General features: G+C 38.5%; 1 protein-coding gene across 4 annotated transcripts in view; it reads left to right on the forward strand.

Moving 5' to 3' along the window:
* LOC147269196 (protein diaphanous homolog 3-like) overlaps positions 1-12,264 on the forward strand; it is a 172,904-nt gene that overhangs the window by 12,737 nt on the left and 147,903 nt on the right. For all 4 annotated transcript variants that reach the window (XM_086180823.1, XM_086180839.1, XM_086180831.1 and 1 more), the window contains exons 5-8: positions 7,093-7,167; positions 7,561-7,630; positions 10,542-10,678; positions 11,243-11,348. In XM_086180823.1, coding sequence (XP_086036949.1) covers positions 7,093-7,167; positions 7,561-7,630; positions 10,542-10,678; positions 11,243-11,348 — 388 coding nt within the window. The remainder of the gene's footprint in view (positions 1-7,092; positions 7,168-7,560; positions 7,631-10,541; positions 10,679-11,242; positions 11,349-12,264) is intronic.

A 12,264-nucleotide genomic window follows, 5' to 3' on the forward strand; every position in this document is an offset into this window, starting at 1 on the left:
TCAGCCTGGTATCTGTGAAGAAGTCTGTACCAAAGAAGCTTGGAAGCCCTGGGTTGCGAGGTGAGAAGGTTGTTCATTGTCAGCAGTAATGGTGCCTTGCATCACACTGTTGTGGTGAAGAAGCAGCTGGGCCTGAAGGTGAAAGTCTCAATTTACCAGTACATCTAATTTCCAACCTTAACTTATTATTTTACACTTTGGATAGTGACTGATAAAATGCAATTGTGGTGATTGAACACCAAAGTGAAATGAAGTGTCTAGGCTGTCTTAGATAAGGGGAGGAGCTCAGACATCCAGAGGGAGCTTGAAGTAGAGCCACTGCTTCTTAAGGAGCCAGGTCAGGTGGTTTGAGTGTTTGATTATTAGGATTCCTTCTCAGCTTGTCTTGTTGGAGGTGTTCCGCTCAGGCCCAGCTTTGCAGTGCTTGAGGGATTATATTTGGCCTGGGAATACTGTGAAAGCTTATGGGTTTCTGGTGCTGTTGTGACCCACTACTGGGTAACCGGTGGAGAACAGATTGTTGTCATTGTTCGTAGCAGACTGACAGTTATGTCATTAACTCCTGAATGAAACAGCCTCTTCTGTTTTTATATGAGATGTCCCTCATTGCAGTAATTTTAGCCTCTGCTTCCTGTTTGTCCCTTGAGGGCCTACCTGTGGTCACTTTGTCAATGACTGACTCATTTTAAAGTTTTTTCTCGTTTGTTTTGTTTGGTTCATAGCCACTTGAGTGGACCACACTTGTGTTGCACTTCTAGAGAACCTTGGCAGCATTGTCCTGAGAAGCCTCACCACCTTAGCTGTAAAGTTAGCCACACAGTCAGATAAGACGCCTCATCTGTCCTTTTGATTTATGACTGTTTTTGTTTCCCTAGGGAGTTGGATGATGAATTGGTCTTCCTTATTTTTTTAATATTCCTTTCCTTTCACTGTTTCTCAGTACCATTCTGAGCTGATAGCACTCAGTCGAATATTGGACAGCCTCTTTTGCATTTTGTTGATGAAGTGTGATTGTGGTGCATGCCAAGAGTAAGAAATAATTTGTCTGATAGAATACGTAATTAGTGGACAACTGATTATGGGCCAAAACAGATAAAGATCATTGATCAACAGATGCTTTATTTACAGCAGAAGCACAAATTTTTATTTTACATTTGATTAAAAAGATACCTTCTCCACAATTTTGTAAAACAAGTGGAGGGAGCTCCCGGCGGTGTGCCTTAATTTAACTAAAATTGTAGTAATGCACAGTTATGCTTCGTTTATTACAACAAACAACTTCAACAACCTCTAAGATGGTTTCAGTGTTATGCAACATGTTATGCACTCACTTGATGCATTAGGAACATCTCAATCGAATGCAGTATAATACAACAGGCTGTCATAAGTGCTCCCTGCATGAGAATTATCATCTGTTTTTATTCAGGCTGTGAGAGGTCTGGAGGTTGTGATTTGGTGCTGTCAAGCTGTCCTGGGTTATATGAGAGCCACCTGCAATAAAACAACAACAACATTGAAGCCTTGCTTTTTTCAATTCTGATGGCTGGATAATGGCAGAGGTGGTGTTAACTGAACAATTTCCATCACTGACATATTTTTGTTTTATGTTGATGGACTACTTAAAAGGCTGCATATCATTTTGGCAGATAAGAACTTTGGTGGGGGTGATCTCTCATTAATGGTTGCACCCCTGGTGGTGCAAAAGGACGGTGTGCTGCGTAGCTCCAACACGTTCTCATCCTCATGATGAGAATTGGATTGACTGAGGCAGAGCAGTTGCTCTGAGCTTCACATATCAAAGTGAATGGCTTTACATCCAAGTGAATAGGCAGCCTGCTGTGTTTCTTACAGATTCAAAAGGGGCTTGGATAAATCTGTATCATGCCGAGGACTGTGATAAAAAAAATATTTTGTGTGGTCTAGTGACATTTCCTCCTAGTGAAGTTAGCCAGCACTAGCAGGCATCCAAACAAGAGACCTGAACCATACTATTCTACACCTCGTCTTCCAAATAACAAGGACATTGTTAACAACTGGATGTCAGACATAAGCTGGTTCTGTAGTTCTCCTAACAAATAAAAATGATTGAAAGTGCTTTCCAATAATTTTTCCATAACTCTTCTTCAAATACTGAAGACTTGCAGAGGATGTGATTGAAGTTTCTCATTTGGGATGTGGGAGGGGTGCCAGATGTTAGGAACTAATGAATCCCAAGCACTGCCAGAGCATGCCAGATTAGCAAACACAATTTAAATCACTCTAATCACTTGTGTCTAGACACCCGACGTGTCAAATACAAACCACTTAACTGCATTCCACACTGATGAAGAAATGGGTATCTATAAGATTATAGCAGCGAATTCTTTAAAGGGGGGCGATTATACTTCTTTCAGGTCTTTGTGATTGATATTGGACTCCTCTAGAGCAGCTAGACTCGACTGACCACAGAGCCATCTCTGAAAACCTTCAGGGTGCTGGGCCTCTCGCAGTGTCTCCTCCTGCTATGTTCTGCACCCTGCGGAGCAGTCCGTGTAATTTACCACTCCCCTTTGCCCTCCTCTGTGTACACCTCCTGCCACGCCCACTCCCCTGTGACTGGTCACCATTACGAGGACTTCCGCAGAACTTGCGAGCGTTGCTGAGCACTCCCTCCTCATTTTGCCAGTGCAGGAGTTCAGAGATAAGAGAACATTATTTAAAACCTCTATTGCCCGATTGTTGACAAAAAATAAACACAGCTAGCGCACTGTTAAAGCATTACTTCCAGCTTGGCCCTCTGACTGTTCAGCATGACCAAAAAACTTGTAAGCCTTTTTCTTTTCCGTCCTGGAAGGAGCAACTTTGTCCACTTTTACCTCGTTAGTAAAGCTAAACAAAGTCAGTATGAAGTGAGCAGTTCATAGCAGCAACACTTAAAAAGCTGGGTGCGGGGTATAGCGCTGTGTGGAAACTGAGACACCTTAACGTCACCCATAAAACACTTAAAAAAAAAAAAAAAAAAGATGGTAAGTGTTCAAAACCAACTGAGACAGCCCACAGGGTTATTAGTTGACACTTTGGCATTGTATAGCATGAGTATCTGACATTGTAGCAACTTTTTTAGGTCAGAAAAGAAGAAAAAGCATAATAGCCCCCCCCTTAAATGTGAACGTCATAGTTTTATTGTCCTGCATTTGTTTTATGTTTGTGCACATAATAAAATAAACATGTGATTGCGTATATATACAATTCTGAATTAGCGTACTAGAAGAACATTCACACAGCCAGCAGCTCCTATTGTAATTTTTGCATGGACATGTGAAAGTTGCAGTAATTATGAGGTTCACAGAGTTATTAGCTGACAGGTCACATTCTTTAACACACAAACCTCAAGGCTCATGGTGCATCCATTAGTGTATTTGTCCATCTCATCTTTTTTCTTCGTGACCTTCAGCTATGACACATGCATTCCATGTATTATTACCCTCCACATATTATTGCCTCAGCCGCAGTCATTCTTTCTTTAGAAGGTGATCAGTTTCTACCTGTGGTATGGAAACATATCAGATCGTCTGTTTCAGACTTCGGAGAGTTTTCTCAGGTCATTTACAAGAATCTTTTGAAAGTAGAATGATGTCACTGCTCTCCCCTCTCCCCCTTTCCCTTCTCAATCATGTGTTCGGATGTAGATGTTTTTAAAATTTGTTTCTGCAGAAGCTGACAGTACAGGCCTGTTAGTTTCCTTTGCAATAATTCCTGCCATAGATCAACTGATTATTTGCCTTTGCTCTCTCTCCCTTACCTCCTTATGATGAAAAACTACCATGCAGTTGCCACTGAGCTATGCATTTTAATGAAGCTCTTTTCAAAACCCCCACCCTGCCCACTCAATAACCAGGATGGCCTGGGCCGTGGCCGAGTGAGAAGAGTAGGCTAAATTGAAATTTTTCTTAAACACGAGAGCCTCATTTCTTAGCTACCTTGGTAGCAGCTTTCCCCATCTTCACCAGCATGGCCATGTTCATTGTTGCTGCCCCTCTCATTTTCTCCTCTATCCCATAACCGCACACACACACACACACACACACACACACACACATGATTTTATTGAACCAGAGTTGCTCTCAGTTCATTTCACAAAGTTTTCTCAGAGTTATTTTGAATCTGTATGTTCTGTATGTTTTGTTTGTAAATAGAATGATATAAAAAATATTTCCATGAACCAGAAACCTGCACTTCAGACACCAAAACTAGTTTTATTTCTATCTATATTCTGAAGATTTTCATCGAGGAGCTTGCCAATGTATCCTACAAAGGCTGATGTTTGAAACTCTGACTTAAATGTCTCAAACCATGGAAATGAATTTAGAAACTGGCTTTATTGAATGTTCACATTGCAGTTGTGGAAAAGTATGTAAACGTACACTTATTTAATTGGATAGTGCCTAAAATACATAATTGGATGTACACTTTCAGACATGTGTAATGCTAAAAGAAAAGCTCAAAATTGATAAAACAAAAAACCCCCCAAAGCTCAGTCACAGGTAAGGTTTCCATTTCTGAGAGGAAAGAGGATTGTTATTAGACGTGATATGAAAGAATACATCTTCAATTACATTTTCACATTATTCCTGTTTTGATTAAAGCTAAACTAAAAAATGTTGTTTTTCATGCTTTTACGGTATATGTGTTTAACAAAACAATTTGAATAGGAGCAAGCAAAATAAGTACTTTGAGCAAATTACGCACTTGACCAACTGGATAAGTGGGGGAAAAAAACAGTCCTTGACTTTACCCACTGCAATTTCTAGAATTATATACAAGTAGAGACAAGATGTACATGATATGATTAAAATTAGCAGTACTGACTGACTCATTTAACAAGATATACTCAGGGATGTTGAATGATTAAGATATACAGTAATCACTTAATTGTTCGCTTTCAATCCTGATGAATTGCAAATTAAAATATTTAATTGGTTGAAAAAAAAACCCACTTGACCAGGATATTCTTCATGCGTTTCATGCCCTTATCAACATGGAAGTGGGGAAATATTCAACTGTAGTTTATCAGGAAACCACTAACCATTTCATTCATAAGAATAACGGTAATATACAAATGCTAATTGCCAGTGCAGTTTGAGAGACAGCATTTTAACAGGCTGATAAATTCTTGGGCACACGTACCTCAACTCCATACTCATTTTTGAGAAATTAATTCAGATAACAGCTTCCCATTTTATGTTGTCACCTTGAGGATTTCTGTAGATTTGATGCTGGGAGGCATGCAGTTTGTTGATTAGAACAGTACAAACACTGAATACTAATGTTCACGGAGATGTCTTTCACATTCAATCAAAAGGGAGCAGTTGCCCACAATCTAACTCATGCTCTCTTTGTCCCCATTTTTCTGCATTCCTAAAGAGTTTGGGCCTAAAATCACAATGTAATTGTTCCTATTTCTAAAAGTTTGAATTGAACAGTCTTAATAAAGCCACTGTTTTAAAGAAATGTGCTTTTTTTGTGCCGTTCATTCTATGAAGTTATTTTCATTTTGATCTTGTCAAATATTGGGACTCACCATTTGAGGAGGGTTACATCACTTTAGGTGTTCGGCTCCAGCCCTTAGCTTTCAAAACATCAAAGTTACTGATGACTAGTTTTGGGTGTTGAATTTTACTCTGCAATAAGGGTGGCATATATTTAATACATTTTTAAAAAAGAAAAAGAGAAAAAAAAAAGCTCTACATGTGATTATTTTGACTGATATTGTGATTGTCCTATGATTTGTGATATTACTGAAAACAGATTTTAGCATAGTTGTTGTCATTTTCCTTGAAAAACCCATTACAATGATGATGGGATCTTTCTGGGGATCTGTTAAGAAGGCAAGTTTGAAGACAATAATATGGTGGCAGTGGTTAGCACTGTCGCCTCACAGCAAGAAGGTTCCTGGTTCCAGTCCCGGCTCCATCACAGGATCTTTCTATGTGGAGTCTCCACGTTCTCCCTGTTCCTGTGTGGGTTCTCTCTGGTACTCCAGCTTCCTCCCACAGTCCAAAGACATCAAGAGGGGACGAGGCTGATTGATACTCTAAATTGACCGTAGGTGTGACTGTGAGTGTGAATGGTTGTCTGTCTCTATGTGTTGGTCCTGAGATGGACTGGTGACCTGTCCAGGGTGAACCCCACCTCTCACCTGAAGGCTGCTGGGATAGGCTCCGCCCCCCGCGACCCTTAACAGGATAAGCGGAAGAAAATGGATGGATGGATGGATGGATGGAATATGGAGGCAGCAATGTAATATTCCAAATTTAAAATGGTATTGTGGCACACCATATGGTTTGAACAATAAAGTAGACCCACCTTCTTTAAGAGTATATATTTGGAAGTTATATGTGGCAATGCAGACAATATTTAATTGTTGAATGTCCTGTTCAGTAAGTATATGGTTCCAGTTATTTAAAGTCAAATAAGTAATCTTTATCACAAGATTTCTTTTCTGTTTACGTAAAAATAATTCTAACTGATATGTTATTTGTGACAGTGTCAACACAAAATCAATGTCCTGAGGATGATGTTTATGAAGCCGGCTGGTAAAATATATTTAAGGTTGTTACAATACAATGCTACAACTATGTTCATAACATTTTGGGTTTTGCCTGTTGAACAAAGTAAATTCTAATACTTCAACAAAACAGATTCATTAAATCCAAGTTGTGTGACAAGCTCATGCAAAACAAGAATAATGACAGGAAGGTGATAGGTTATGCTCAAAGTAAAGCATGAATTATTAATAGAAGAGTACAAATTATTGAATTGTGGGGAAGAATAATTAAATCATGCAGTTTTTTTTATTTTCCTTCATTTCAAGCTTCATAAATTCTCTGTTATTACGAGCTTTATTTGTTTGTATGTAGTTGTCTGTCTGTAAGGCTAAATTGCAGCCTTTCTGGCATGAAATCCTATGTTTACTCCCTCTTGGCACAAATATTGACCCCTTCATGTTTTTTCCTGACATCTTCAAGCCTCCACAGTTGTTGATGGATGTGAGTGTTGTTGTCATCTGTCCATCATCCTGTTGTGATATTGATTTTGTGTTTGTTATTTCAGTTGGGTGCAGAGCTTTGGACATGAGGGTCTCGGTCTGCTTTTGGATATTTTAGAGAGGTTGCTGAACAAGAAACAGTAAGATAAAAGACACAGACACACACACACACACACACACACACACACACACACACACACACACACACACACATACGTACTTTTGTATTGCTGTGTAGATTTTTGGACACCTAAAATGTATTCGTACTCTGTTTGAATAATTAGAAAGACATTTATAATAAGTTCGGTTTTGTTTGATTTTCAGCTTGTTCAATAACTGAATTCACACATTTGCTAGTTGTTCTCCACCATCACATCATTCACTGGCTCGTTTTATGACTGTCTTTCCGTATTGAAGCGTACATTTTTTTGTCACACAATGTTTATGTACAAGCACCAAAGCAAACTCCTTATCATCCTCTTCATGACCTTCTCTAGTCTTTGCTGCTCTTCATCACTCTCTTGTGTCTCTAGGCAGGAGAAGATCGACAAAAAGAACCAACATAAAGTTGTTCAGTGTCTCAAAGCCTTCATGAACAATAAGGTAAAGTCACGAACCAGCAGGCAGCCATCGAGGAAGTCTATTTTTCCTTTTTAACAAAATAGATCATCTAAAATATTGTCGAGTCTGATCTCTGAGGGTTATTTAATCCCATCCTCATTGACATCTGGTGTTTTCATGCAATTACTGCATTTTCAATTACAGAGGGCTTATGACCAGTGGAGGAGAAAAGCAGCATCACAACAATATGGACTCAAGTGAAGAGAAGTTTAGTGTTTTGATTATGTAATGTGGGTGTGCACAATCTGTGTGACACGTTTGCATTGATCAAAGATTCCTGCCCTGCAAAAGACTCCTCATCAGGAGCCAGTACTTTCTCATCACTTAGAAACTGAAGGATTAAACAAGAGGAGTGAGCCATGGCTGTAGTTCTGACTGAGAGAGTGAGCATGAACAGCAACTTGTTAATTCTATATTTTTTCTTGCTGAATTCAGTAACTATAAATCCCTCATAATATTAGTGTCACTTTGGAAATGTGTCATTTTCCTCTCTGCTTGTCTCATTTGTAACATCCAAACAAACATCACAGTTGCCGAGCAGTAAACTACAAAGAACACATCTATTTTTGTGTCAAATAATATAGTATTGCTCTCATTTAAAAGATCCACTGTTGGCTTGTTTTCACAAGTCTTCATCTGTGGGAGAAATGCAAACAAGATGGTGCAAACTAAAACATTCGTCTTGGGGGCTTCTTAGTTCTGGTATTGTTGTGCGCAGCAGATGTAAAGGCGACAGAATTTCTTCGATCACAGAAAATAAACACAAGAAATGTGAAATCAATGGCCTTTCCTTAAAACAAAAATACTCGTATGTTTAGATTGATATCACAAATCCAACTTGACTCAAGCCAGGAAACATGCTAAATGAATTTCCATCAGCCGCTCTGTTATAGACTGAAGCTTTCGCTGTTGTTATAGTTTCAGCTGTAAAACTGTGGACACGCTGTTTTGGATATCAACCACTGCAAAATGACACGTCTCCCTTTCAGAATTTGATCCATTTTATCTGATAGAATTTGAAAAGTCTGGAGAAGCAGAAGGCTTAAGTTATTCATAAGCATTCAAGTTAACAGAGGGCTTTGTGGCAGTAACCATCCTGGTTGCACGGTGGGAATGACGCCACAGATAAAAACTCCTTATTGTGTGAAATGAAGAGAGATTTGTTCTGTGCATTGTGAGATGCCCATTTGGTGAGGGCATCACTCTGTAGCTTTAAAGGAAAAGGTACTATAAACAGACTTTCATTTGGACTAAAATGCAGAGAGAAGAGGAATATTGTGCTGAAAATCAGTAAATAATAGTGTGCAAAAATACTTTGGTCTTAGTGTTTTAGCATAAAATAAAGTTATGTTAATGAAGAAGCCACCAAGCCTCCTCTTTTCCTTCTTGTGGACTGTTAGTCCACAGTAGCTATCAATGCAGAAAAAAAAATCTTGCCACGTGTTGCTAAAACCCAGCGGAGGCAGATATACCGCCACTCCGGCACAAAGTGTTCTGTAAGGTCTCATGTAATCCTGCGTCTCAACAGGCGCCAGATGCTAGCATTTACCCGTAGGCTTCTCTGTCAGCCTAGACCTCTCCCTGGCTAGAGAAGCATCTTGGGATACGACGTACCCACTATGCCAAGAAGACAGGTGTTCTCTGCCAGCTGTCAATGCAGCCTTTACTTCTTCTGCTCTCTTGCGTCAAGACACACAGTTGCATGTTTTGTATTGTCTGTCCATGACAACAGAATAACATACAGTAATAATATAATAAATCACTACTTGAAATAAGTCAGGCTGTTATTCATCCTATGATTTTGACTTGATGATATCATATGGTGAATGAATGAATAATTCATTTGCATGTCCGATCATGTTATTACATCAGGAGGTATCTGTGTGCTGCTCTTCCTTCTAGAAAATGACCTTTGCTCTTTGTGTGTGTGTGTGTGTGTGTGTGTGTTTGATCTTCATATTTTTTTTTACATGGCCCATCTCACATGGCATTATCCAGACATTATCATTACCAATAAAACCAACTTTCTATCAACATGTGATGGAAAATACAAAAAATAGCTAATTTAAAACATGAACTGCCCACCATATAGGAGTTAAACAGTATCTCACATCATTTATAAGTTAATGGGGTTACACTATATATACACCATATATACTGCTAATTGGTTCTGTCAGGTTGTGCCATGTATAGACAGCTACTGAAAATTGGTTAAAAGATTTAGTCCTGGAGTCAAAAATATGATGTGTTCTTTTAAGATGTAAGGGGAAATGTAATGATTATTTTGTGATGACTTAGTGAAACATTGACTTCAAATGCATTTATTTGTGAAACCATATTGAAATGGAACAACAAAAATGTGACAGGAAAATCAAAAATTGTGTATTATTTCTGGCATAGTAAGAAATGACTTTAGGAATAATTGCATTTAACAATTCAGATACAAGGAAAAAAATGTGTGTATCTTCATTAAATGATTGCTTCTCCAAATTATAAAAGCATTCAAAGTGTAATTTTAGTCCTCGATATGATGGGTGTTATTACAAAGATCTAATGATAACAATAAGTTTATGCATATGTTTAAATATATATGTATATATGTGTATATATATATGTGTGTGTTTGTATGTATGTGTATATATATATATATAATTTTCATTCACAGTGCATGTGAATATACACATATATGTGTGTGTATATATGTATGTACTGTATATGTGTATATAGGTATGTATATATGTGTATTTATGTACATATTTAAACATATACATACATACACGCATACACAACTACATACATAGATACACACACACAAACCCAACTACATTGTAGTTTTCTTGATGAGAATTATTGCATAGCTGTGTAATCATCTCAGTGTTTGTGTTGATTGCAGTATGGCCTGGATCGAATCCTCGGGGAGGAGAGAAGTCTTGCATTACTGGCAAGAGCAATTGATCCCACTCAGTCTGCCATGATGACTGATGTGGTAAAGCTGCTGTCAGCCATCTGCATTGTGGGTGAAGAGAACACGTATGTTCTGGTGTCATTTACTTCTCTCAGTATACATCTTATTCTTTTGGATATGGATGTGGATTTTTTTGCAGAAGAACAGAATGGATGTTCTCCATGATTCAAACGCATGTTAATTTAAGTGATTCTCAACCAATGCACTTGTCCTCTTTTTTTGTTTTTATCTTCCACACTATTCATTTCAGTCACTGGACACAGTGTTGCTGCATATTTGAAATTAAAACAAAGTGCAGGAACAGCTAAGAACAAAATCTGCACTTGGAATGATGGCCCAGCTGAAGGGGAAAAAAAAGCTATGTTTAGTGTTCATCGGTTTAGTCAGTGAGATGTAGTCGTGTGATCATGTAATCCTCAGTTTTATAGTACCACAGTTGTATTAAATTAGCTTACATATATTTGTTTTAAATTGTCAACACATCCCTTTTCTAGTCTTGGCTGAAAATGTGTTCCACTTGGATCAGATACGATGAAACGGGAGAGAACTGCTGGTCAAAATCTCTTTAAATCAATGAATTCTCATCCCACATCCACTTGTTCACTCATGCATTTCATATCGTCACTCAGGTTGGAGAAGGTCCTGGAAGCCATCACCACAGCTGGGGAATGGAGGGCCATCGAGAGGTTCAGCACCATTGTTCAAGGTCTACGAGATCGCTCGGTTCAGTTACAAGTAAGGACAAACTCCTCCACAGCCACTGACACCTTGTTGCTTCCCTCAGATCTCACTGGAATAAAATCAGGCACGTCTGTCCAAAGTTGACCATTTTCAACACATCACAACCCCTGTCTTTGAATCTGTCAAACATTCTTTTCTCTGATGACTTCTTTTTGTTCTTTTCAATTTTATATCCCCATTTATGGATTATTTCTCCATTGCTACATTTGAGCACCATGCATGTATTTACGAAACTTTATTGTGACTATTATTATGCTGTAAAATACAGCTGTTGCAACAGTCAGGTGTACAGTATGAATCGTGTTGGGGCTCTTGGAATCAACAGTGAGGCGTTATTGAACTGATTTTACCTTTCACAGCCATGAGTATAATCAGTCTGTAGTGCTGTTAGTTGCTCAGATTAAATCACCTCCATTTTGGTTTGCCATGCCATTAACTGATGATCCTTTAAGCATTTATGCTCATCATTCTTTTATTATACAAGCAGCTAAAACCATGACTAAGTTTTAGCTTCAAGTTGCTAGATTCCAAACTCAGAATCCTCCCTAATCCTCTTTATATTTGGACAGTGTTCCTCCTGTCCATGCACGTTGTCCGTTCAGCTGCCTTATGCAATCCCTTCTTGTACAACTTCCCTTTGTGGACTTAAGAATAAAGATGATACATAACCTTCACATAGGACATTGTTCTTTCGCAATTATGACTATGCAAGACCAATTCGTATTCAGTTAGCTGTAACAATGACTGATGCAACACCGCAGGGAGAAGTGTAGAGGTTGAGGGTTGTATTGTGCAATGGTGAGTGAACAGAGCAGTGGTCGAATGAAAGTATAATGGATAAAGAGAAAATGAGATGTTACTGTAAGGGGTTAATTGTATTAAATGAGGCATTGAATACACAAAGCTCATA

The sequence above is a fragment of the Aulostomus chinensis genome, chromosome 2 (genome assembly GCF_037954235.1).
Source record: "Aulostomus chinensis isolate RoL2024-O1b breed Wild chromosome 2, RoL_Achi_v1.0, whole genome shotgun sequence".
NCBI classification, from domain to species: domain Eukaryota; kingdom Metazoa; phylum Chordata; class Actinopteri; order Syngnathiformes; family Aulostomidae; genus Aulostomus; species Aulostomus chinensis.